General features: G+C 46.9%; 1 protein-coding gene across 1 annotated transcript; it reads left to right on the top strand.

Moving 5' to 3' along the window:
• The first annotated feature begins 15063 nt into the window (after positions 1-15063).
• Positions 15064-19407, top strand: LOC128904325 (endonuclease domain-containing 1 protein-like). The gene is made up of 2 exons (XM_054188462.1): positions 15064-15368; positions 17493-19407. The coding sequence occupies exons 1-2, from the start codon at positions 15084-15086 to the stop codon at positions 18036-18038; spliced, it is 831 nt and encodes a 276-aa protein (XP_054044437.1). The 5' UTR covers positions 15064-15083; the 3' UTR covers positions 18039-19407.
• Positions 19408-21776: the final 2369 nt, after the last annotated feature.

The raw sequence follows: 21776 nt of genomic DNA, 5'->3' as shown, positions 1-21776 counted from the left end.
GAATCTTTAAGGAAGCTCATGCCAAAATATCATTTCTTGATGCCATTGTGTACTGTGCCATGGTGGACTATAGAATTCACCATCATCACAGCCAGCATCACATCACCACCAGAAACCAACAGCTTTAGGCACTGCAACTTTCAGATTAGTGCTGATATCTACAATATCGGTCTTGTGCTCTACCCTCCAACGGCTGCCCAGGCTGCTCTGACCTCACAGTACCTCTGTCTCTATCCGATCTGTTCCCCTTCTCAGATCTTTGTTGACTCAAATTGTGGGTTGGGGATAGCAGTGCAGGATGAAGTGGAACAATTACTTGATATGTCTTGAAGGCTCTTCTACCATGCATATGAATGTCAAGGTATTGGGATTTTTTCCCCCCAGAATATTTCTCTAATTTGTTTTGATCACTTTGAATAATAGTCCCACCCCTCCATGCCCTTGGACTCCTTTCCTCCTTGGAACAGTCCGTGAATTTAATAAGAATATGGTCTCCTCCATCAGCTGAGCTACCAATGAAGACGTTGAAGAGGACCTTGGACAGTCTGTGGAAACCTGTGCCTCTGTTCTTCCACTCTGCTGTGGACCATTAAAGGCAGGTCCCTGGGACCGCTCTCCAGTGCTTCCCACGTGTATCCACAGGTATCCCAACGCATTGCATCAGCCTCCGGTCTCTCAAATACTGCCACGGGAGACATGATCCAAAGTCTTTGTAAAGAGAAGCTATCTGAAATCATCTGCCTCTGTTACTAGGTCACAAGAGGAAATCAGACCAGGTTGAGACAACCTGCTCTTGACAACCCCCTCTCTCCTGTTACTTTGCAGGTGCTTGCAGAAAGTTGGTCTCAGCAGTCACTCTGGAATGAAATGAAATTCATCATCCCGGTCTATAGGTTCCAGGATCTATCTTTTCCTCCCAATCCTTTTTTTTTAAAGATAAGCATGATGTCTCCCCTTTCTTAATCTGAAAGTATCTTCTCACCCTGCTCAAGTTCCCCAAGACAACTTCTCGTGGCTATTTTTTAAGTATCTCAGAAGAGTCCCTGAGACCCAGGCAAGCTGAAGGTATCTGCTGCTTCTGGGTATTTTCAGCTTTGTAGGTATCACACAAATAACCTACTCTTTGCACAGATCAAAGTTCCTCCTGGTCATGTTATGATGGTCAGAGCGCGTAAAAAGGGATTTTCCATTGCCCCAGATCACTTTTCGGTTGTATTTTGGCCTTTCTGATTTAGTCCCAGCATGCTCAATACAAGGAGGCTCATCTTTTTGAAGCTGACCTAGTTTCTGTTTTCTCTGTGCCACCTCCTGACACTGAGGTCAATGAAGAGCTCGAGATTTACTGCACCTACAATGAAGCTTCTTTCCGTCACTTTAGCGAACCTTGTACTTGAGATCTCATTATCTTTTATTTTAAATTGAGAAACAAGTCAAGCACAAAGGCACACTTGTGTTCAGCTACAAGCATTTGCAAATCTAAATTTCAAAACTCTTCCAAAACCAGGCACTTTTAAAGAATAAAAATAACGGATAGTCATAAAATCATTCACTGAGGGAAAGAGCAGACTTTGGGACCTAAAATAAAGAGTGAATTCATGTGTTATTTCTCCTGTTGCCTGTCTCATGTAAAAAAAACCTTTTCAATCATGAAACTGTGGAGCTGGCCTCAATTGGAGCTTGTAGTACGGGAAGGCTGACCACCTCCTCTTTGAAGTGCTGAGCCACTGAAGGTTAAACCAACCTGTCAGCAATTTCAATAATAAACATGCTTAGGATTTACAATATGAAAAAAATGAAATAAATCCATCAGCAAGGGCAGCCAGTGCAGTTGAGCAATGCAGGTAGGCAGGCATTGCCCAGGCATGCGGCAGAGTCTACAATAAGTTTTTTGTGTGTAGATGGCACAGGCAGCTGCCAGGAATGGTGTACTCTGAATGGAACCTGTCTGGAGGCTGGTGATGAACTAAATGTCCTTTCCATGTCCATCTGCAGTCCCGTTTGGGACACTCGCGAGCTCCCAAGTGGTTTATGTTGGTCATGTCAAGGTAGATTTAGGAGGGGATTTAGGAGTTTGCAAGAGTGCTTTGGGTAGTCCCTGTCAAAGCTGAGGTTGGAGCTCCGGAAATCCTGGCTCCTGTTCCTGCAGCCGGCGGGGTGTTTTTCATAGCAGCAGAGACAAGTCAAAGGAGGACCAGGTCTGACATTTCTCATAAAGAATTTCCCCTGTGTTTGCAAGTTAAGTGAACCCCGTCCTGTTTTGCCAACGAAACCAGGTTGCAGTTCAGCTCTTGCTGACTTGGGTAAGCTGGGTTCACAGATAAAGAGCGTTTCTGCTTTGGGGGAAGGATCCAAAACGTCTGGTTTGCTGCGCTCGTGTCGGTCCACAGCCGAAACCAAGGTGCTGCGGTCTCAGTAACTGCTGTGTTAAAGCATTGCACCACTTCCTACGTGCAATAGCTGAATGCTATCTAGCACACAAACCCCTTTCCTGTATCGGGGCTGTTGACACCGAGCAGGGCAGCTTTGCTTCTCCTAAAAAAAAACAGAACAGAAGACCGAAAAATGTCCCAGCTCTGCTTTCCCCTTTTGCAAAGCAGGGCAGAGGGATGGTGTCTCCTGGAGAAAGCCCCTTCCCCAGTGAGACGTCCGGGCACCACACAGAGCTGGTTTCCTTCTCCCCTGTGACATCTTCAGAGTATCCTGGATGGAATGGAGTGAGATGCACGTATTAAATGTAGTTGGGTTTGGTTTTTTTTGGAAAGCAACACCTGGTTGCCTTGCATTTGGTTGCTGATCTCTGAGAGCCTGACAGCTTTCGGGCTAGGAAGGTGGGACTTTCAGGATGGGTTTTGTTCAAACAGCGTAGTCAGGAAACGCAAAAGTCCAGAGTTTTTTTAATACCTTGTGTCTGTGTGTGTTTTGCCCTTGAATTTCACTGGGCAGAAGGTAGATAAAGAAATTCTCCGTACTGGCTTTTTTTCTTTTTTTTAATCAAGAATGTTATCATTACTGTTTTTTATCAATAATTTATCAATAATTTTAACTAACCTTATTGCAATTAATTGCAATTAATTGCAATAATGACACTAAAAAATATTAATTGCAATGTTTGTAACTTGCACTGAAATTCATCTTCTACTAGAAAGTCAGTCCGTGACTGGCCGAGTAACCAATAAAGCTGTGAGGTTTTACCTGCCATTAGTAAATGTTATCTACTTATCTTCGGGGACAGATTGTTCCTGCAGACCAATTTGTTTGGATGACTGAGGATAAACAACATTCAGCCTTTTAAAGGCTACCGGGATGAGCTGCCTGAATGGATGCTAAATGAAAATAATTTGGAGCACGAAGGAGTAGTTTGAGAGTAAATAATATCTTTAAGGCTGTTCCTCTATTTCCTCTTCTGAACGTTTGAGTGATTTCCAAGGGCAAAAAGAAAAGTTCAGTATACAGCATGACACGCGGAGAAAGAATCTCGGATGAGCAGACGACTTCATGTTATAAGCACTGACAAATAACACCCAAATAGCTGGAGGGCACCTGTGATCTTTAGGAGAGATGAACTCTGTAATGGAATAATCTGGCTGAGCAGTTGCCCTAGGTTACAATAAAGAGGGGTGTTACCTGGTTTAATCCTGCAGAACTATCTTTTGAAAGGTTTATATTAATTAAATGCGTGGATTTTAATGGCAAGTTTGTGTTACTAACCCCAACGTGCTTTCCAAATAAAGAATCCGTCAGTGTCCACGGGGAATATCCAGGAGTAAGTGTGAGAGTCGTACAAAAAGAGAGGCACGTTCTCAGCGCTGTGTTTCCTGTAGCACACCTCCCAGGATACCACCTTGGGGCTGGTGGTAACAGCTTTGCATTTATCAGAAACTTTTCTTGCCACCGAAAAAAAATGAAAAGTATCAGCCAATGCATTTTGTGCTGATTTCTGTGATTTAGGTCTGCGGCTGACTTGAAAACAAGAACCAGGACATAGAAACCAAGCTCTAAACCTGGTGTTTTCTACCTTACCCGCATTGACCTGTATTTCAGTCTTATTTTGAATAACTCTCCAGATCTTTTTCGTAATCCCCATGGTTTTATGAAGACTTGCCTTTTGATGTTTGAGGTTGGACATGAATCCACGCTGACTCCTTTTCCCCCCACCTTCTTTGGGTGGCGTAGCGACCTCTGTAACCATAGGAAGGTGTGTTTTTTTTAACGGAGACTTATAGTTTTTGCAGATATGGGAGTTAAGGGAGGAAAAAAAAGAGATATAGGTGGCAAATTCCAAGTCAATCTCCTCATTCATTGCTCCCATGGGGTCAGCATCCACATGCTGAGCATGAGCGACACAGTTTTGGCTTCTGCTGAAGCCAAAACACCTCACATCTGGTGCAGCCCAGGCAAGAACAAAAAGTTCATCATGGAAAGACTGCGGTTGGAAGGGAGCTGTGAAGAGTCCAGCCTTTTGCTTGCAGCAGATCTAACATCGACGCTAGATCAGGCTGCTCAAGGTTGATTCCATCCTGAGTTTTACTGTGTCTCCAAGTGTTGACATTGGACAGTTTGAGCAAGCCCACCACTTTGCATCCAGTATCTCCACCGTGAGGTTGTTGTGCTTCTGGGTTAGGGTCCCCACTCCCAAATGCCACTGGTGGCATTTGGTCTTGTTTCGCCCAGGCACCAGAACTGTTGATTCTGACTTTTTCTACCAAGGCAACCTAGAGATCCAGTGGGATCAACATGCGGAAACACCTAAAAAAACCTCCAAAGATTTATTACTAATGGGATCTGCCTCTTATCAGCCAGTCTGGATTTCAAATGTATCTCCTATAAAACAGTTTTGCTGGGCTGGTTTCCTCGCTGGTGTCAGCAGATACTTCTACTTTTGCTTTTCAAGAGCAAAACAGCCTCTGGTTAGACCCGTATGGTGGACTGCAGGTCAACTGCCGTTGCAGCTTGCCTAGACACAAGGCTGCTGCTGCCCAACGTTTCTCTAACCTCATCAGCTACCTTCTCTGCCCCAGCAAATATCCCCAGCTGAGAGATGGATCCTGGAAGCCGGTCCTTGCTGTCAATTTTGTGTTCTAGGGAAGCGCCTTCATCTTCAGAAAGGCATCAGAGAGCCAGCTGAGGTGAGGTCTGAGCTGGCTGCGTGCAGGTTTCTGCATTTCCCTGCTGGGTTCCTGTCTGCTTCTGTTTGAGGAAAATCTTTCTTCATCCCTGAAGAATTTGCCCATTGTTATGGCTCACCCTGCTTGAGTTAGACCTGCAGACCCGCCAGCCTTCCATGTTCCCATTCCTCTCTCTTCTACTTGGAAAGATGGGTGCTGACCATATAAAACACTTTCAAAACCATGTCGGTGCAGAAACCCACAAAACAAAGGAAATGCTGAGTTTAGCTTACCACAGTTCGTGACTCACTGTATCTTGTTGACATACTCCTGGAAATACCCATTTCAAATTTCCCCACTTGCTTATTATGGACACAGGTATATTTTTATAGTAAACTTGTCCTCTGCGTTCTTATAGTGAAAACGAGCATTGAATTCTGCATCCCCAATGTCGAAACTCAGGATTTTCTCATGCATCCTCTCTTGGCAATGGCCATGTTCCACGAAGTGGGATCTCCAGCAGAAAACTAAGCCACAAAGGAAGCATCACTGGTCCTCTTGGGTTGTGCTTGGCCCTCTGAGGTCATCCATTTGGGCAGAAAGGGAATGGTAACAGGGTAAGGCTGCATTATGAGGGGAAGAGTCAGCCTAGACTGGGCATAAGCTGACTCCTGACTTGCTTCATTACATCCATGAGCTGGCTTTTGGGGTACGAGGAGGTCTGACTCAGAGTGAGTCACCTGCACAAACAGCTTTTGACTTCACTTCTCAAGCACCCCAAATTTGCATCTAGCCCATAGCTAGTTTAGCATGAGCTCATCCTCATGCTAGGTGATTTCTGATGCTAACAGCAATTTTGGGCTTGAGTAACATGCAGAGCATTACTCTGAACCCAGGCAACCCTGCCAAGAAGTAAGAAAAAAATGTCTGGTCCTCACCCTGTGTTGGCTTCTCCAGCCACATCAAACGACTGGATCTAAGAACACAAAGACTGAGTTGCACGCAGTGCATCCTTCATCCTGTTCCTTGATTATTTTTCTGTTTTTCTCCCAAGAGAGCATCCTGACATATCAGAAAGGTGCTGGTGAATGCAGCAGAACCTCCCAGAAGGTTACAAAACTCCCCTGAAATTCCTGCTGGATTGACATGCCAAGGTGACGAGCATGAACAAGGAGGGGTTGTTTGCATCAGAGGTCTGTCCATAAGGAAAGGGATTTGGAAAAGGATAACTTCTGTTAACCCCAAGCAACGCTACAGGCTTGGGGAACAGTGGCTGGAAAGCTGCCTGGCAGAAAAGGACCTGGGGGTGCTGGTGGTCGGCCAGCTTAACATGAGCCAGCAGTGTGCTCAGGTGGCCAAGAAGGCCAACAGCATTCTGGCCTGTATCAGGAATAGTGTGGCCAGCAGGAGCAGGGAAGTGACTGTGCCTCTGTACTCGGCACTGGTGAGGCCTCACCTCGAGTGCTGTGTTCAGTTCTGGGCCCCTCTGTACAGGAGGGACATTGAGGTGCTGGAGCGTGTCCAGAGGAGAGCTACCAGGCTGGTGAGGGCTCTGGAGACCAGGGCACATGAGGGGAGGCTGAGGGAGCTGGGCATGTTTAGCCTGGAGAAGAGGAGGCTGAGGGGAGACCTCATTGCCCTCTACAACTCCCTGAAAGGAGGGTGGAGAGAGGTGGGTGTTGGCCTCTTCTCCCAGGTGAATAATGACAGGACCAGAGGAAATGGTCTGAAGTTGTGGCAGGGGAGGTTTAGATTAGATATTAGGAAGAATTACTTTACTGAAAGAGTGGTCAGGCACTGGAACAGCCTGCCCAGGGAGGTGGTTGAGTCTCCATCCCTAGAGGTGTTTAAGAAACGTGTAGATGTGGCACTTCAGGGCATGCTTTGGTGGCAGAGATTGTAGGTTAGTTGGTTGGACTCGGTGATCTTAAGGGTCCTTTCCAACCATGAAGACTCTGTGATTCTGTGATTCTGTATTTTTATGTTATGCTTCAGCTAAGTAAGTATTATAAAAATGGAATCATGTATATAGGGATGTGAACATAAAGTGGGACTCATCTCGTGTCATTTTAGAGGTGTAAATCGGAGCTTGTCACCCTGGGAACCCTTGTAGTCATCAGAGAGAAATAAGCATTTTTATAGCGTAATTCACTTCATCTGCCTGGTGTGAACTGTGCCCTGGAAACACGTATTCATTTTTCATTGACTCTAGAGGGGATGCTGAGGGTTAGCTCTTCAACAGGGACCATCCTTCTTAGCCATCAACAGAGCTCCAGAAGCAAATCTGGTAGTGATTTGCTGGGGGGGGTGGTGTTTGTCTGTGTTAGTTTGGCTTCATCAAGGGCCGTTTTCTTGTGAATACAGCTTAATTAGGAAATGTTCCTGGCCAGGATTTGAGTCCTGGCTACGTTCTTCACCCATGCATCGTGATGCAGCACCGAGCTTCTGCATCTGAGCACCGTCTTTCTATTCCCACTTGTCCTCACCTCTTCTGGCTGCAAATTTTAAGTAGCAGGTAGTAGCGAGCAGAATTTGTTGATTTTAGATTTAGTCACAATCTTTAACATGAAATGCACTTGGAAAGCATACACTTCTTATGTCTCAGGCAATCAACAGAGGGTCTCACACTGACCATACGCACTTCAGATAAGCGCTTGGCTTGTGCTCCTTGTCTGTGGTAAGAAAAAACTCCATCCTGCTGTTGAGAACAGCAGGCTGTTTGCTTATGCTCTCTTAAACACAAATCCTAACTTAAACTTTAGATTGTTGAATGAACTCCTAAAATCAACCTCCTAATGGCATTTTAGCGCCTAATACCCAGTGGTTTTATCACCTTTCCAAACGCTAAGTGTTACATCTGAATCCTTTTATCACAAATACGTTCAGGAATGAATGAGCGTGAGCGCTGAGTAAGATTTATGAACGAAGGATCTGTTTACTTAGAATGCTGGATTTGTCAGTAATGGCAAGAAAGTCACAAATACATAAAATTACAAAGCACAAAGTTAAGATTATACTTAAGAGAAATGAGGTCTCTCTTGGCAGCTTCAGCATCTCCAAGGGCTTTCTCTTAAATCACACCTTCTGTCTCTTAACAGAAGATGATGCCTGTATTTCGGCAGGATCTGTGACCCTCCTGCGGTGCAGCGTTACCACGTCTCTTCTGGCTAGAGGCAGGGCAGCGGCCACTGACCGACTAGAGCTGACACCTTCCGAGGTGACGTGAAGATCAGGGTTGCCTGCCATGGCCCTCCCTGCCATGCCACATCCAGGGGCTTTAGGGGATGCCAAGTCTGGCAGAGACAACCCACAGCACAACCCCTGAGCAAAGGGGGTTCCTAATCACTTCCTAATTAGTGATGAGGCTTCTCCTTTGGAATTTGGTCTGACATATTTCCGCTGACAATCGGCAACCTCATTTCCAGATAGAGTGAGCCAGCAGCCTCACTGGAAATCTTCATGTTGATGTAACTGCTAATTACCCTCGGCGTAATTAATATGCAGTGGCACAGCCTGTATTTATTGCAGAGAGGGCCAACCTGGGGCTCCTGAGCAGCTGAAGCGCGGTTCTCACAGTGCGGTGATTTTCAATGGATAGCAGAGGAGCTGGGTTGGTGCAGAGACCATTGGATATCATCAGTCTCTCCTTGTGGGGCCAGATGAGCTGATGAGGTCTCCTCTGGTTGGCATCTATCCCCCAGAGGAGTCTGAACCAGGGATCTGAACCAGGGATCTGGAAATGTGCCCTCCTCTTGGCTCTCTGAGGTACGTGGTGTGTCTTTGTGGCTTTGGGCTGTGGAAACACTTTAATGTACAACTCTCAGGGCCAGGGAATTTGGCCATCTGCTGCCTTGTTATAATTTTCCAGACAATATCTGAGTGTGTCCCTGCAGGGTGTTGGGGGGAGAAGATGGGAGATGCATCTACCGTAGGGTCATAGAAATGTTAGTTGGAAAGATGAACTGGAGGACTCTAATTCAACCTCCTGCCTGAAGCAGAAGCACTGACAGCTCTAAACCGGCTTACCTGTGGTTTCATCCAGCTAAGCATTGAGTCATCTCTGCAATTCATCATTTGTCATTTCCCAACAACCTGTCACAGAGCTGTACTACCTACCTAGAGATGTTTTTTTATCCTGCTGCCCAACCTGCACCTCCCAAGCCACAGTCTGTGGCTGCTGCCCTTTGTGGTACTGTCTGGCTCTACCACAAAGAGCTTGACTTCGTTATCTTTGCTCTCCGGAGTAGTTCCAGGCATCTATTGGGCTGCCCTTCAGCCTCCCCTTTGCCAGACTCAACAAGACTGAATCCCTCAACCTATTTTCCTAAGACATGTGCCCCATGCCTCTGACCACCTTGATAGCATCTCTCAGAGCAGCTCCAGACCAGTCAAGTCTCAACAGGATTTGAGAGACCACGTACCTGGTGAAATCCTACTCCTAATATTGTCTTCCAGGAAGAGAAATCAACAGAGGCTTAATAAACAGGTTGTATCAGTAATTAAAGATATTTCATCCTTGTAAAAATATATCTGTATGCAACCACAGTGTGGATTAGTTTCCATACAGACCAACCTGTTCATGAAATCAAAGCGCAGTTGCGAGTGTTGCTATCTATATCTTATGGAAAAGTGTGCTTTTATCGCTGCATGGTGGAAGGAAGGAAATCCCACAAATCCAGGCTCCAGAGTTGCTTTAATGTCTTGGGACTTCCATTTTACCTAAGGAACAACGGCGGGATGTGAGATACTTTCCAGTCCAACCTACTACCCTTTGATTTCCCTTGCTGTCAGCGAGACCAGCAGTCAACTGTAGCAGCGCATCAGCTTGGTGCTGCTGCTTTCCTCCAGATAAAGTTTGCACCTCACTGGAGGTGCGAGACCCGCTGCCCATAAAGGTGAGAAAAGCCTGGAGGTAGGGGAATGGGACGTGACCCAAGCTTGAAGGAAAAGTGCATTTCTTCACCAAATCGCCTTGGCAGGCTGTGCTGAAGGCAGGGGTGGACTATTTTGGGTATAGCATTGAAGCCACCGTGCTGCTAAGTTGAACGAGGGAGCCCTTTGAGGGAGAAGCAAACTGGAGGGATGGAAGAAAGGGGTCTCACAAGCCCCAGAAAATGCAAAAGGACAGATCCCACATCTATCTAGACCTCCCCTTTGGTGCTAATCTTTCACCACCCAGGCCATGTGAGGAGGCATCGCAAGGAAGGTGTAGTCAGGAGCGATCTGTGCTTACTGACCCGAATGTGCGTGGTGCCTCCTTTTCCTCTCGTGAGTATGCACCTCCTCCATCCCTGACCCCAGCCCTGACCTCACTGGCGGGATTTCCCCATCAATTCAACACTCGCCTTTTTCAGTGCAGCACCATAAAATCAGCAAGAAGCCAGCCCTCCCCACCCTGAGTCATGGGGTTGAGGTTCTTGAACTTTGAGTAAACAGGTTTTTTTCCGTGGGGAAACCCATCTGTCTGACATAATGTAGACTGCCTCTGCAACCACTTCTAGTCCACAAAAGGTATTAAGATGCAGAAGTTCTGATTTTCATACCACAGTGCAAGAACTGAGCTTCTTCCTGGGTACGTGGGAAAAAAGCTGCTTCAAAACCTGGAGCTGTGACCCCAGTGATGGCGTGAATTGCCCTGCAATGCTTTTCCAGATATACCCTAAAACCAGAGACACCAAGAGAGGGGGTGGATTTATTGCACAAGGCTTTGTATATCTAAAAGTCAGACATCTGTGACCGAGCTATCAGCTTAGACTGCCTTTATACTCAACACAGAATAAACACTTCAATTTGAACTATTTTACACAGTTTCACATTTTACATTTGCCAAATTTGGGCCAACACGAACTCATCTCTGGAGACACCTTTTTCTCTCCATTGACTATAAAGGAGAGATTTGGAAATCTGTTTTTCAAATGCCTGAATTAGGATGAATGAATCCCATACAGAGAGATCTTGAGAATAGGTATCTTATTATTTCTCCCTTTGTAAGATTTTTATGTAAGATTATTTTAAGATTTCCATGTGCTAGAAGATAGATACAAACACAGCGTTCTTATTTTCCTTCTACATCAATATTACTTCACTGCTTTTAGCCGTCTGCATTTTACCTCTGCTCCCAGGCAAATATCCTTCTTTTTCCTTGCCACCATCACTTCATCCATCAACACCCATCCTGCAGAAGTACTGGCGCACATCTGTGGCAAAGGGTTTCGGTTATCGCCTAACCCTCCCCAGCGGACCCCATGCTCCTGCATGAGAATCAGAAAGTGAAAATAACGGACTGATTTTTGGTCTCCAAAGCTGAACGAGACTGAAAGAGTGAAAGTAACCACACGCAACCCAACAGCTCTCAGCTGGTGAGTATTTGTAGCAGGGTGATACTTCACCGGTGACAAGAAGGACACCCCGCTGTCCCCAGGTGTTACCTGCTCTGTGTGCACAGAGAGAGTCTGGTGGAGTTAATATAACTAAAGTTACCCAAATCACGTGCCACCTTTTTCAGCTGAGTTGTAATTTTTCAAAAACACTGCTTGATCCTTATGGGGAGAGGATGGATTGAATACATTTGTCTCCAAAATGCAAGGATTGCCATAAGTCAGCATTTAGGAGAATAGCTCACGATAATTGTTTAAAAATAATAATATACACCCGTTCTCCTTGAAGGCATTAGGCAACCTAGTAAATCTTTTACATCTTTAGCTTTTTTCCTGAATTTTTTTCCATAAATGTGATATTTTTTACATGGCCACGGATAAGGGTTGTGTTGTTTGTATGGGAGATGGGCCATGCATGTCAGGGCTGCTTTGAGGGCACTTGTGGGACACTGGGGAGGGACAGAAGAAGCAGTTGCTGCCTCTGCTGGGCACCTTAAATCTTTGGTCTGGTCTGGGTCAGCTTTTCAACCTTCATTTGAAGCTCATGCTCATCCAAACACCTGACAAGTAGGAACACACTCGGCATAGTGGTAGGGTGAGTCGTTCATGTCTCAGCATCCTGGTTGTTGCAAAAGAGTGCGCTGGCCTTGAGGTTTCTACCCTTCCCCTCTGCCCTCGCTCACATCCACAGAGTACTTCCCAAAAACAGAGGTGACACACAGGTCAATGAGGCTGGCGTATCCAGCATCCGGACATCTTAATGTCCTGCCTGTGGCCATGGGATACCGGGGATCTTTGCTGCCCTCTAAGGAGAATGGCTCAGAACAGCATGCATCTCCTCGGTTCACATGTCCAAGCGATGTTTCTCTTCCTTGCATTTTGTTTTCTCTGGACCATTTGGCTTCTGCTGCTGGGATTTACTCCTTGCTGAAGACCCGCACTGCTCAATCTACTTAGCATCTCTTTGGCTATTCATTTGTTCTTCCATGGGGACCGACACCTCAAGAGAAGGCTTTGGTGGCACCTCTTTTTCTGAAGTAGAAATAGTGCCCTCCTCTGACACTGCTGGTTCAAAATCTCCTTCTTCCTGCAGTGCAGTCACTAGAGGGATTTGCGTCTCGTTGCATTAGGACAGCTACCTCATAGCTTGCCCTGCTTTGAGCAGGAGGTTGGACTGTGGTTGTAAGCATCTGATAGAAAGAAAGCTGAGGTAGATATCAGGAGAACATCCTCATGGGGAAGTCAGGTCTGGACTTTGATACACTTTCCCTAGAAAAGTGCTGCAAGTCCTGTTTCTTTTCAACCATGACATGGAAAAATTATTGGAAGTACTTCATCGACAGATCTCTGGGCTCCCAACTGGGAGAAGACTGGAGGATCCAATAGGATTTTTTCCATCTCTGACCTTTAAAAGTGGAAGAAATAGAGGTTTGTCTTACAGGGCAGACCAGGTGGGAGCTGGCTTGCAGGAAACCTTGTTCAACATCACTCACATCACCTCTCCATCCAGAAAATGCACAGCTCTGGACAACATGTAGGCACTGCCTACACTGACATGAAAGGCAGAATAGTGCCAGCTATTGAGCATTGGAGCATAGTCTTCATAAAAATCAGTGAAATGCCAAAGCATGATCTCTTAGGAGTAGGATGAGAGGTTTATGGCTTCTTCTAGTTATTTCTGGTTATAACAACCAGCTTGTTGTTACAGTATTCCTGGACTGTTGTCTGTATTTTAGAAAGAGTACATTTTTGTATATACTCAGGGAAGTTTGCCCACATTAATTAAGACTGTGGAGAAGTGGAAGAGTTTGGTTTCCTTCCCACTGCTCATTTGTTCACAACTCAACTGCACTTGTTTTCTTCCACTTCCAAAAGCAGAGTGCCCACATAAGGATTTTAAACAGCTTCACTGGTGCACCGCAAGAGTTAACCCAGGCTAGCTTTTGCTGATACCAGTTACATGGAAACACTTTTTGCCATCCAAGGCTGCCTTGCTGCAAATTGCCCTGCGTGGGATTTCACCATCAGGTTTTTGAAATCTTGACCTAAGTTTCCATTGCATTTTTGATATCACAGCTGGGTATATTGATTCTGTTACCTAAGCTGGTATCTGTTTTGGCTGCTTACTGTTTCACTATGGATATTATAAGTCCTTTTTGAAAAAAGAAGGAACTTGGTGTTGACTGGCTGTCCTCTTCCTTTCTCTGTACATAACAACTTTTGGTGAGCGGCAGCACTCCAGCCATGACCATATACTTTACTGAGTTAAAAGCAGAGGACCAGCAAGGATTGCCTGGACATCAAGCTCAGCACTTTGCTATTCTGCTTCAGAAGTGTCGTCAAATGCTGTTTTAGAGTCCCAGAATCCCATTGCTCCAATACCTCGAGACGTGCGTTCAATGGCCAATCTCTTAAACTGAAAAAATGTACAGGATTAGACCTGCCAGCATCGGAGGGAATTTTGGAGCACTTTTCTCCAAATAGAAAAATCTTGCTGTCTGCTGAAAATCACGTCAACATCCGAGTAAGACAAAATAGGACCTGTTTCTGTTCAAGAAATAGAAATTCCCGCACCAGCGCCTTTTACTGTGCAGGAAAAACAATCAGGAAAGCTAAAGATGTGGGTCAGCAGGAATCCTGTGCCCCTCAGTATTGCTATAGCAGCAGCCAGGGTGCTGGTGAGACAGAGACGTCACCCCTTGTGCTTGCTGCTACCATCTGCTCGGCCTCTTCTTGCTCTGTAAGCTCATTGTCTGGAGTTGGACGCCTCAAAAATGCAAGCTGAGCAGCAGGGCACAGCTTTCCCAATGTCAGCTGTCTGAGAGCCAGGACCTCAAGCTGGATCACTTTGGGGTAAACATCTGATCTAACTTCAGCAGAGGTTAATCCTGCTGCGAGCACAGAGGAGCTATGGAAGAGCTGCACGTCTGTGTGAACTTGGATGGGGACAGGGCTATATAGGAAGCACAGCATCGCTGTTATCTCCCTTCCAAATCCCCTGCAAGGCTGAAGCCCAGTGCAGCATTGCAGGTGGTTGGGCAAAGCATGGGCCCACCTGCAGGTCCGCTGCTGTGGGAAGGTCCTCAGAGCAGAATGGAGGAACCCCTGGGTTGCTGCAGGCTTTTTTCTCCAGTGCCAATGAAAAAAACTCCAAACTCCAAACCAAAACCAAAACCAACCCTGTTGGTTCTGGCATTCAGGACTCTGCCTTCCTGCTGAGCTCATGGCCAACACAGGTAGGCTGGAAAAGGTGGCCTTGCCAACAGCATGCCTCTGTTCCAAGAAAACTTTGCTGTGTGAGCTGATTAGACATGGGATGGGTTTGGATCACTCCTCAGAGGGGCTGATTTCTCCCACTGCCGCCTTCTCTAGGCACCTCAAACCTATTTTAGGTCTCACCTTTATTCCCCTGTTGATTTTTCCATATCCAGGAGGACTGAAGTTGTCCCCTCCTTGGTCTCTCATAGTGCCCTCCTCTGCCAGCCTTGTCCCACAAGCACAAAAAGGACTCCAGGCCATGATGAGCTTTCTCCAAGATAAGTGTCTCTCTACACTTGCTCTACAGGTGAGCAAGAGCCCTTCACGTGAAATCCTCCCTGCGATGCTGTTGCTGCTGCTTCTGCAGGTCTCGGCGACCTGCCTCTGGCTGGGACGCAGCGAGGTGGTGACATCCTTTCAAGGTTCATGCCCTCAGTTTTTCTTCCGGCAAACCCCCCCAAATCAAGCCCTGGAACCACAGAACCCAGCCTGGATCTGCCAGCATTACGGGAACCAGTATTACTTTGCCACCCTGTACGACAGGACCCGGCGTATTCCCGTATACTCCGCTTACGTCTACAATCCCACATCTTGTCCGAGAACTGACCCATGGATGATTGAGCCCCAGGTGAGTGTCCTCTTCTACAGCGCATCACCCTCCAGTCATTAAAAGATGAGCTGCAGCCTTTTAGCAAATACTTCTTTTTCCTCCCACCCCACCCCACCCATGCAAATGGACCCACTGGATGAGATTCGTCTCATCTAAATTCAAGCACCTTCAGCACACGAGTCCTCTGATGCGTTTGAGACATCAGCAGGAGGATGAGATGAGTCATATCCTAAAGGTGCCCATATTTCTGCATTGACCTTACAGGAACATTATTCTACATTACATTAATTGACATTCCATTAAGTCCAATGACACCCCTCCCTGTCCCATGCTGTGGTGGGGGACCAAACGATGGGGAAAAGACATCCAACTGCAGGTAAATTTGAGGGACCAGCTGTGCTGGGCTCTGATCTCCACCCTGAGCTGTTTTGTGTCCTTGACATAGCTTATTTGCTCCCAAGTAAGAGTCAATTTGGCCTTGTAAGCGGCATGAGAGAAGTGAAACAGTCCAGGTGAAGGCACGCAGTGATGAGAGGGTTGGATTAACACAGTAAATTTGTTGAGTGACATTTCAGGCAGTGAAAAGTGAGTAGGACCAGTACCAGCCAAGTCAGAAGTACGTGATCTCCATCCACCTGCATCACCCCTTACCACCGTTGCCTCCGGCTTGGTTCAGAAGGATCCACCAGACACACAGACCTCTGCAAGCTACAGGGCCCTCCCACACGTCCTTCTGACAAACTTCAGACCATCAGTAAAAGAGGCCGAGTGAATCATGGGACAGGTGAAGAGGAAATTCAGGTCATTGCTAGGGACACAGTAGCAGCGGGGAATGTAGGTGAAAATGCAGCACAGGAGAAAGCCATATGCCCTGTTCCAGAGGAAGGCTAAATACGTTTCCCTAAAAATGAAAAGAAAGGTGTCATAGGTATGAAAACCCCTTGTAATTCATAGGAACTCAGGCAACTAGTTTGGTGTTGCACTGCTGCAGCCTCCGTGTTTAGAGGGGACAGAAACTTCTGTTTTCCTCCTGGACCATGGACCCAGGGCACCTGAGAAATCTGTGGGTTTGTTAACATTTTTCAGAGGTCTTTTGGCAGTATTTAGGTTCCCCAGGTCTCTGGGCATTCTGAGCTCCTTGAAGAAGCCAATCATTTCTAACGTCTCTGCAGTGGTGGCACAGAAGGAACACACCTGTGCTCCTTGGCACAGATCAGCTCTGAGACACATTATTAGCACTGCAACAGCCGATCCCACTTGCATTGAGGTATTTTTGCTCACTCAGCAAAAAGCTTCATCCTCACAATGAACTACAGCCCTCCCAGGGAAAAATCACCTTGAGGACCAGTTTCCCAGCACATCTGCCATGAGATTAGAGGAGGCAAACACTGGTGTTTCAGGAGTGTGATACACCTGCACCAACCACACAAACTTCTTCCCGAGAGAGGGGTGAAGCAGGAGAAGGGCAGAAGGGTCTGAGTCCTCCTCATCTCCTCCTGGTAGGGCTCCATGGCTCTTCTGCTCATCCTCATCTCACCCTGGACACCTTCAAGGACTCCTTAAGACCTTCAAAGAGGATATCTGTGTGCTTGTTTTCCCTAAGCTTGTAAAACACAAGGCTGTTGTCAGATTGGATTAACAAAGGCATGAAAATCTTCCATGGAGACTGAGAGAGCTCTTGTGAAAATGGGGCTGAATGGAGCAAAGGCCAGGGCTGATGATAACATGCTTAGATGCAGGTGGGATGATTAGGGAGAGCCCTGGGCAGATGTGAGATGTGGAGAAGTGGGAAAGGGAACCAGATGTGGCAGGGGAGGTGTCTCACCAGAGTCACCTTTCAAACCTGAGAGTGGAAAATGCTCATTGTCTCATGCGTCCACCCACATTCCCACTGCAGGCTGGGTTTCAAAGGTCACAACTCAAATTGACACCAGCCAAATTCTGAGCTTTTTATTTTGATTTTTTTTAACTTGTGTGCATCTGGGAGGAGCAGCTTTAGAATTTCTCTCCGATTCATGCATTTTCATAAACTGAGACGACAAAAAATGGTTTCTCAGCACTCAGAGACTTCTGCTTCAGGGAAGCCTGCTCCTTTACTCTTATCCCCAATCCTAACACCTTTTCCTCTTCTTACCTGTCAAGCTGGTGGGTCTAAATTATAACAAAAGTATGGAAAAAACAAGGACCTTCTTAAAAGAAGGCAACGTTACCTTAAAGCAACTCGGCGACAGCCAAGCTATCCTCAAAGACTACAAGAGCCTGAAGGGTTTGCACCGTGGCCATTTGAACCCCTGTGGACATCACAACGACTCCAGCAGCATGAACGCTACCTTCACCCTCACCAACATAGTCCCCCAGGATGAGAATCTCAACATTGGTGCCTGGAAAAACTATGAGCAGCAAACGATGAAGAATAAGACCCAGGGGTGTAAGACCACCTACGTCGTCGTGGGCGCCGTGCCTGGGAACAACTATATCTCCAATGGGAGGGTTAATAAACCCAGCTACATCTGGTCGAGTGCCTGCTGCGAGGTGGACAACAACCACAGGAAGGCTTGGGCAGTCATTGCTGAGAACGACAAGAATGGGGTCACGCTCCTCACGCTGGGGGGGCTGGAGAACAGGTTGACCCAACTCTACAGGGGGAACCCGGTTTCTCTGTTTGACAGCGCCTGTCCCCGGCAATAAGCCCCACTTCGCATCCTGGGTGTAAAAGGCTCAGGAGCCTTCACCGCTAGCAGCATCACCACGTGTCCTGTGCAGTGTCCGTCCTGCTTCCTTCTCTAGTTGTTTTCCAGCTCTGTCCCTCAGAGCACCTTCTCCTCTGATTAAAGGGAGAAAGAGGCCAGCAGAGCCTCCAGCTGGTTTACTCTCCAGGGCAGTTTACTGTCCAGGGCAAGGGAGTCCTTGCCCTGGCCACTGTGAGGGGCAGGTTGGATAACAGCCCATGGGCAAGGAAATCAGAGCTTGTCGCTGAGAGTAGAGGAGCTTTGCTTCTTTTTTTTCCTTTTCTCCATGCCCATATGCAGATGGTAGCTCCTTCCTCTCCTTGTTAGATGTCACTGATAACGTGCTGCTGACTTGTCTTTCACCTCCTCAGGAAGGGTGTTGGTCTAGGGTGGCTCAGGTTGCCCAGAGAGGTTGTGGAGTCTCCATCTCTGGAGATACTCCAAACCCAACTGGACTTAGTCCTGGACAACCTGCCCTAGCTGACCCTCCTTGAGCAGGGGTCTGGACTAGAGGACCTCGAGAGGTCCCTCCCAACCTCAGCCATTTGGTGATGCTGTGATTTATGCTGGGGCCAGGAAAGCAAAGAGCCCAAGGATTGCTGAGAGTCTGTGAGGATTAGCCTACAAATACGCTCTGACCAACACAGCCAATGACCGCAGCAAAGGATAAAGGGAGAGAGGAAGGTGGAAAGGAGGAAGACAACTAAGCACAGGAGGAACATCCCAGCTCTCCTGAAGTCTGTAGACAGGTAAAAGAGGGAGAAGGAAGGCAATAACCTACATTAATCACTAAGCTCTCTATCCCTGAGCTTACATGAAGACGTGCTTATGTGAATTTGCTAGCAGGTTTTTGTTTGCTTGCTTTTGGCCACGCACCTTGAGAGCAGGAGCTGAGGTATCAGACAACCAGGCTCAGGGATCAGATATATGGCAGGCTTTGACCAGCCAAAGATAGATTTCTGCAACACGCTGGTTGGATTTCATTCTCTGCTCTACTTCTGAACCTTTTCTGCAGATTTATGTTCAACTGATTTTGTGAAATATATTCAGTGGGTGCAAAAGATCAATGTATGCCACAGAGCTTAGTTTCTGAGTAGTTTTCAAAATAAACTATTTGCTGCAGCGCTGCATTGTAGGGTCACCTTACATGTGAATCGGAATTTGCTTCCCACTGGAATTTCCACTACTACTAATGCCCTAGTACCTATACATCCTTGCAGGAGGTAGGCTGTCCAAATCCCATCTGAAGATGCCGTAACACCTACAACAGTGTCACCATCCGACTCCAGTTACTTTTCCTATGAACGTGCATGAACAGAGTGGATCACGGTGCAAAGAGCTCATACAAACCGTCTCACTTACAGAGATACCAGCCTTAACCTGCCCCAGCCCCACGGTCCCCAGCTGCAGGAGCATCCTCCCAGGCAGCTTTTGTCTGTGATTTACTCTGGTTTCTGCTGCCCCTGTCTATGAACGGGGAATAGGGATACAGCCCTTCGGTGAGCCCATTGCTGGTCCATGCATGGGGCGTGTGCCCCTGGTGTGGTGGGACGTTCCTCTGTCCACTGGGAAGATACTCCTGCACTGAGATGGGAAGATAATTTCACAGTTTGCTCTGTGTCCATCTGTCTTTGGGGAGAGCTCTGGGCACTAGTGGGTGGCTGGCATTTTAGAGACAAAGGAAAAAGGATTTTGCCCAGGAACTGTGAGGGGATGCTGGCAGCTAAAGGCCGTTAGCCCTGTGGCTCATTGCATCGCCCGCTGGGGTGGTTTGAACACGCACACAGCTCGCAGAGGGCCCTGCCACTTCCCTGCAAAGGGCTGGATCGTGGAGTTTGCTTAGTCCTTTTCCAAAAGCACCGATGGTTCAAACTCCTTGAACTGAACGTGTTGTCACTTCCTGTCCCGAAAAAGAAGGAAACAAGAAAATGAAGAACGTGGCATCATCTGGCCTCTGCTGGAGAAAGCACCTGGGCAAAACTCCTTTGATGCATCCAGATTTTGAGCAGCTATAGCATTTTGCAAGTGTAAATACAATATGCTTGTTTGTAAAGCTCTCCAGGAGCGTCTCTGGCTGCCACGTGGGGAAGGCAGTCTGGGAGCACCTCGCTGGGGCTTTGCCATCTTCTGGGCAAGGGAGATGCCATCTCCATCTGCTGAGTCAGACACACTGAAGCTGTTGGATTTGCCTGTCTCTTCCATGGTGGCAGGAAATGTCTCATGCGTGGTACATTTAATTAAAACTGTGGAGAAGTGGAAGAGTTTGGTTTCCTTCCCACTGCTCATTCGTTCACAACTCAACTGCACTCGTTTTCTTCCACTTCCAAAAGCAGAGTGCCCACATAAGGATTTTAAACAGCTTCACTGGTGCACCGCAAGAGTTAACCCAGGCTAGCTTTTGCTGATACCAGTTACATGGAAACACTTTTTGCCATCCAAGGCTGCCTTGCTGCAAATTGCCCTGCGTGGGATTTCACCATCAGGTTTTTGAAATCTTGACCTAAGTTTCCATTGCATTTTTGATATCACAGCTGGGTATATTGATTCTGTTACCTAAGCTGGTATCTGTTTTGGCTGCTTACTGTTTCACTATGGATATTATAAGTCCTTTTTGAAAAAAGAAGGAACTTGGTGTTGACTGGCTGTCCTCTTCCTTTCTCTGTACATAACAACTTTTGGTGAGCGGCAGCACTCCAGCCATGACCATATACTTTACTGAGTTAAAAGCAGAGGACCAGCAAGGATTGCCTGGACATCAAGCTCAGCACTTTGCTATTCTGCTTCAGAAGTGTCGTCAAATGCTGTTTTAGAGTCCCAGAATCCCATTGCTCCAATACCTCGAGAGATGCATTCAATGGCCAAGCTCTTGCACTGACAAAACGTATAGGCTCAGACCCAAAGGGCAAGGGCAGAACTCAGGGAGTGAAATCTACTGTGAGGAGCTACTTCCCATAGGTGCTTTTACTGGGCTGCAGGAGGGAGCATTTGCTAAATCAGAGAAACTGAGCCCTTGGGGTTCAGAGATATATGGAGTCAGACACTCAGCATGTGGCCTGGGGACTAGGGGTCTAATAGAAATGAAAAAAATAACGTAAAATAGTCATGCTCCCTGCAGCTTTTAATCCAAATTTATACAAAATATTGCCAGACCCCTTTAACGCTGCTCCAACGTGTAGCTCAGGACAAAGCACCCTTCCTAGAGTCCCTGACTTTTGTCTTACTCATTTCTGATGACTCTTGGTCATAATCATTAACAATCTTTAGTCCCATTTCCCCCTCACTAATAATGTGGGAAACCAGCATCTTTCCTCCATCTGTCCTTGGAGAGACCATAGGAGCCAACCCTTCTCATTCCCTCCCCTCTCTGAGGTCAAGCGAGTACAGCCTACCAAACCTTATTTTCTGTGTCCATCCTCCCAGATCCCTTTTATCCACCCATAAGGGGAGAAAACCGTCTCCACCAGCTGCCTTTCTGGTCAGATTGGGATCCTATTTGAACACAGGCTCAGCAGTGGCTGTAAGGCAGCAAACAGAGACCAAGGTGTGCCCCCAGTATCTGTGGGATGGCATGAATAAGTGCTGTTACAAAGACTTTGCAATCAGGGAAGGGAAAATACATAGCCTGACCATATTAATTATATTCTGAGGGGCTGAAGAAGAGCAGACGATGAACATCTGCATGTACTCAGAGAGGTTG

This window comes from Rissa tridactyla, chromosome 1, assembly GCF_028500815.1.
Source record: "Rissa tridactyla isolate bRisTri1 chromosome 1, bRisTri1.patW.cur.20221130, whole genome shotgun sequence".
NCBI classification, from domain to species: Eukaryota; Metazoa; Chordata; class Aves; order Charadriiformes; family Laridae; genus Rissa; species Rissa tridactyla.
The sequence above is the reverse complement of the archived record's forward strand: the minus strand, read 5'-3'. Positions and strand labels throughout refer to the sequence as shown.

What these genes read in the sequence shown, in the direction of transcription:
- LOC128904325 (XM_054188462.1), top strand. Translation starts at nt 15,084, where the DNA reads ATGCTGTTGCTGCTGCTTCTGCAGGTCTCGGCGACCTGCCTCTGGCTG. An exon ending in CATGGATGATTGAGCCCCAG is followed by an intron (nt 15,369 to 17,492) that starts GTGAGTGTCCTC and finishes TTACCTGTCAAG; the next exon opens with CTGGTGGGTCTAAATTATAA.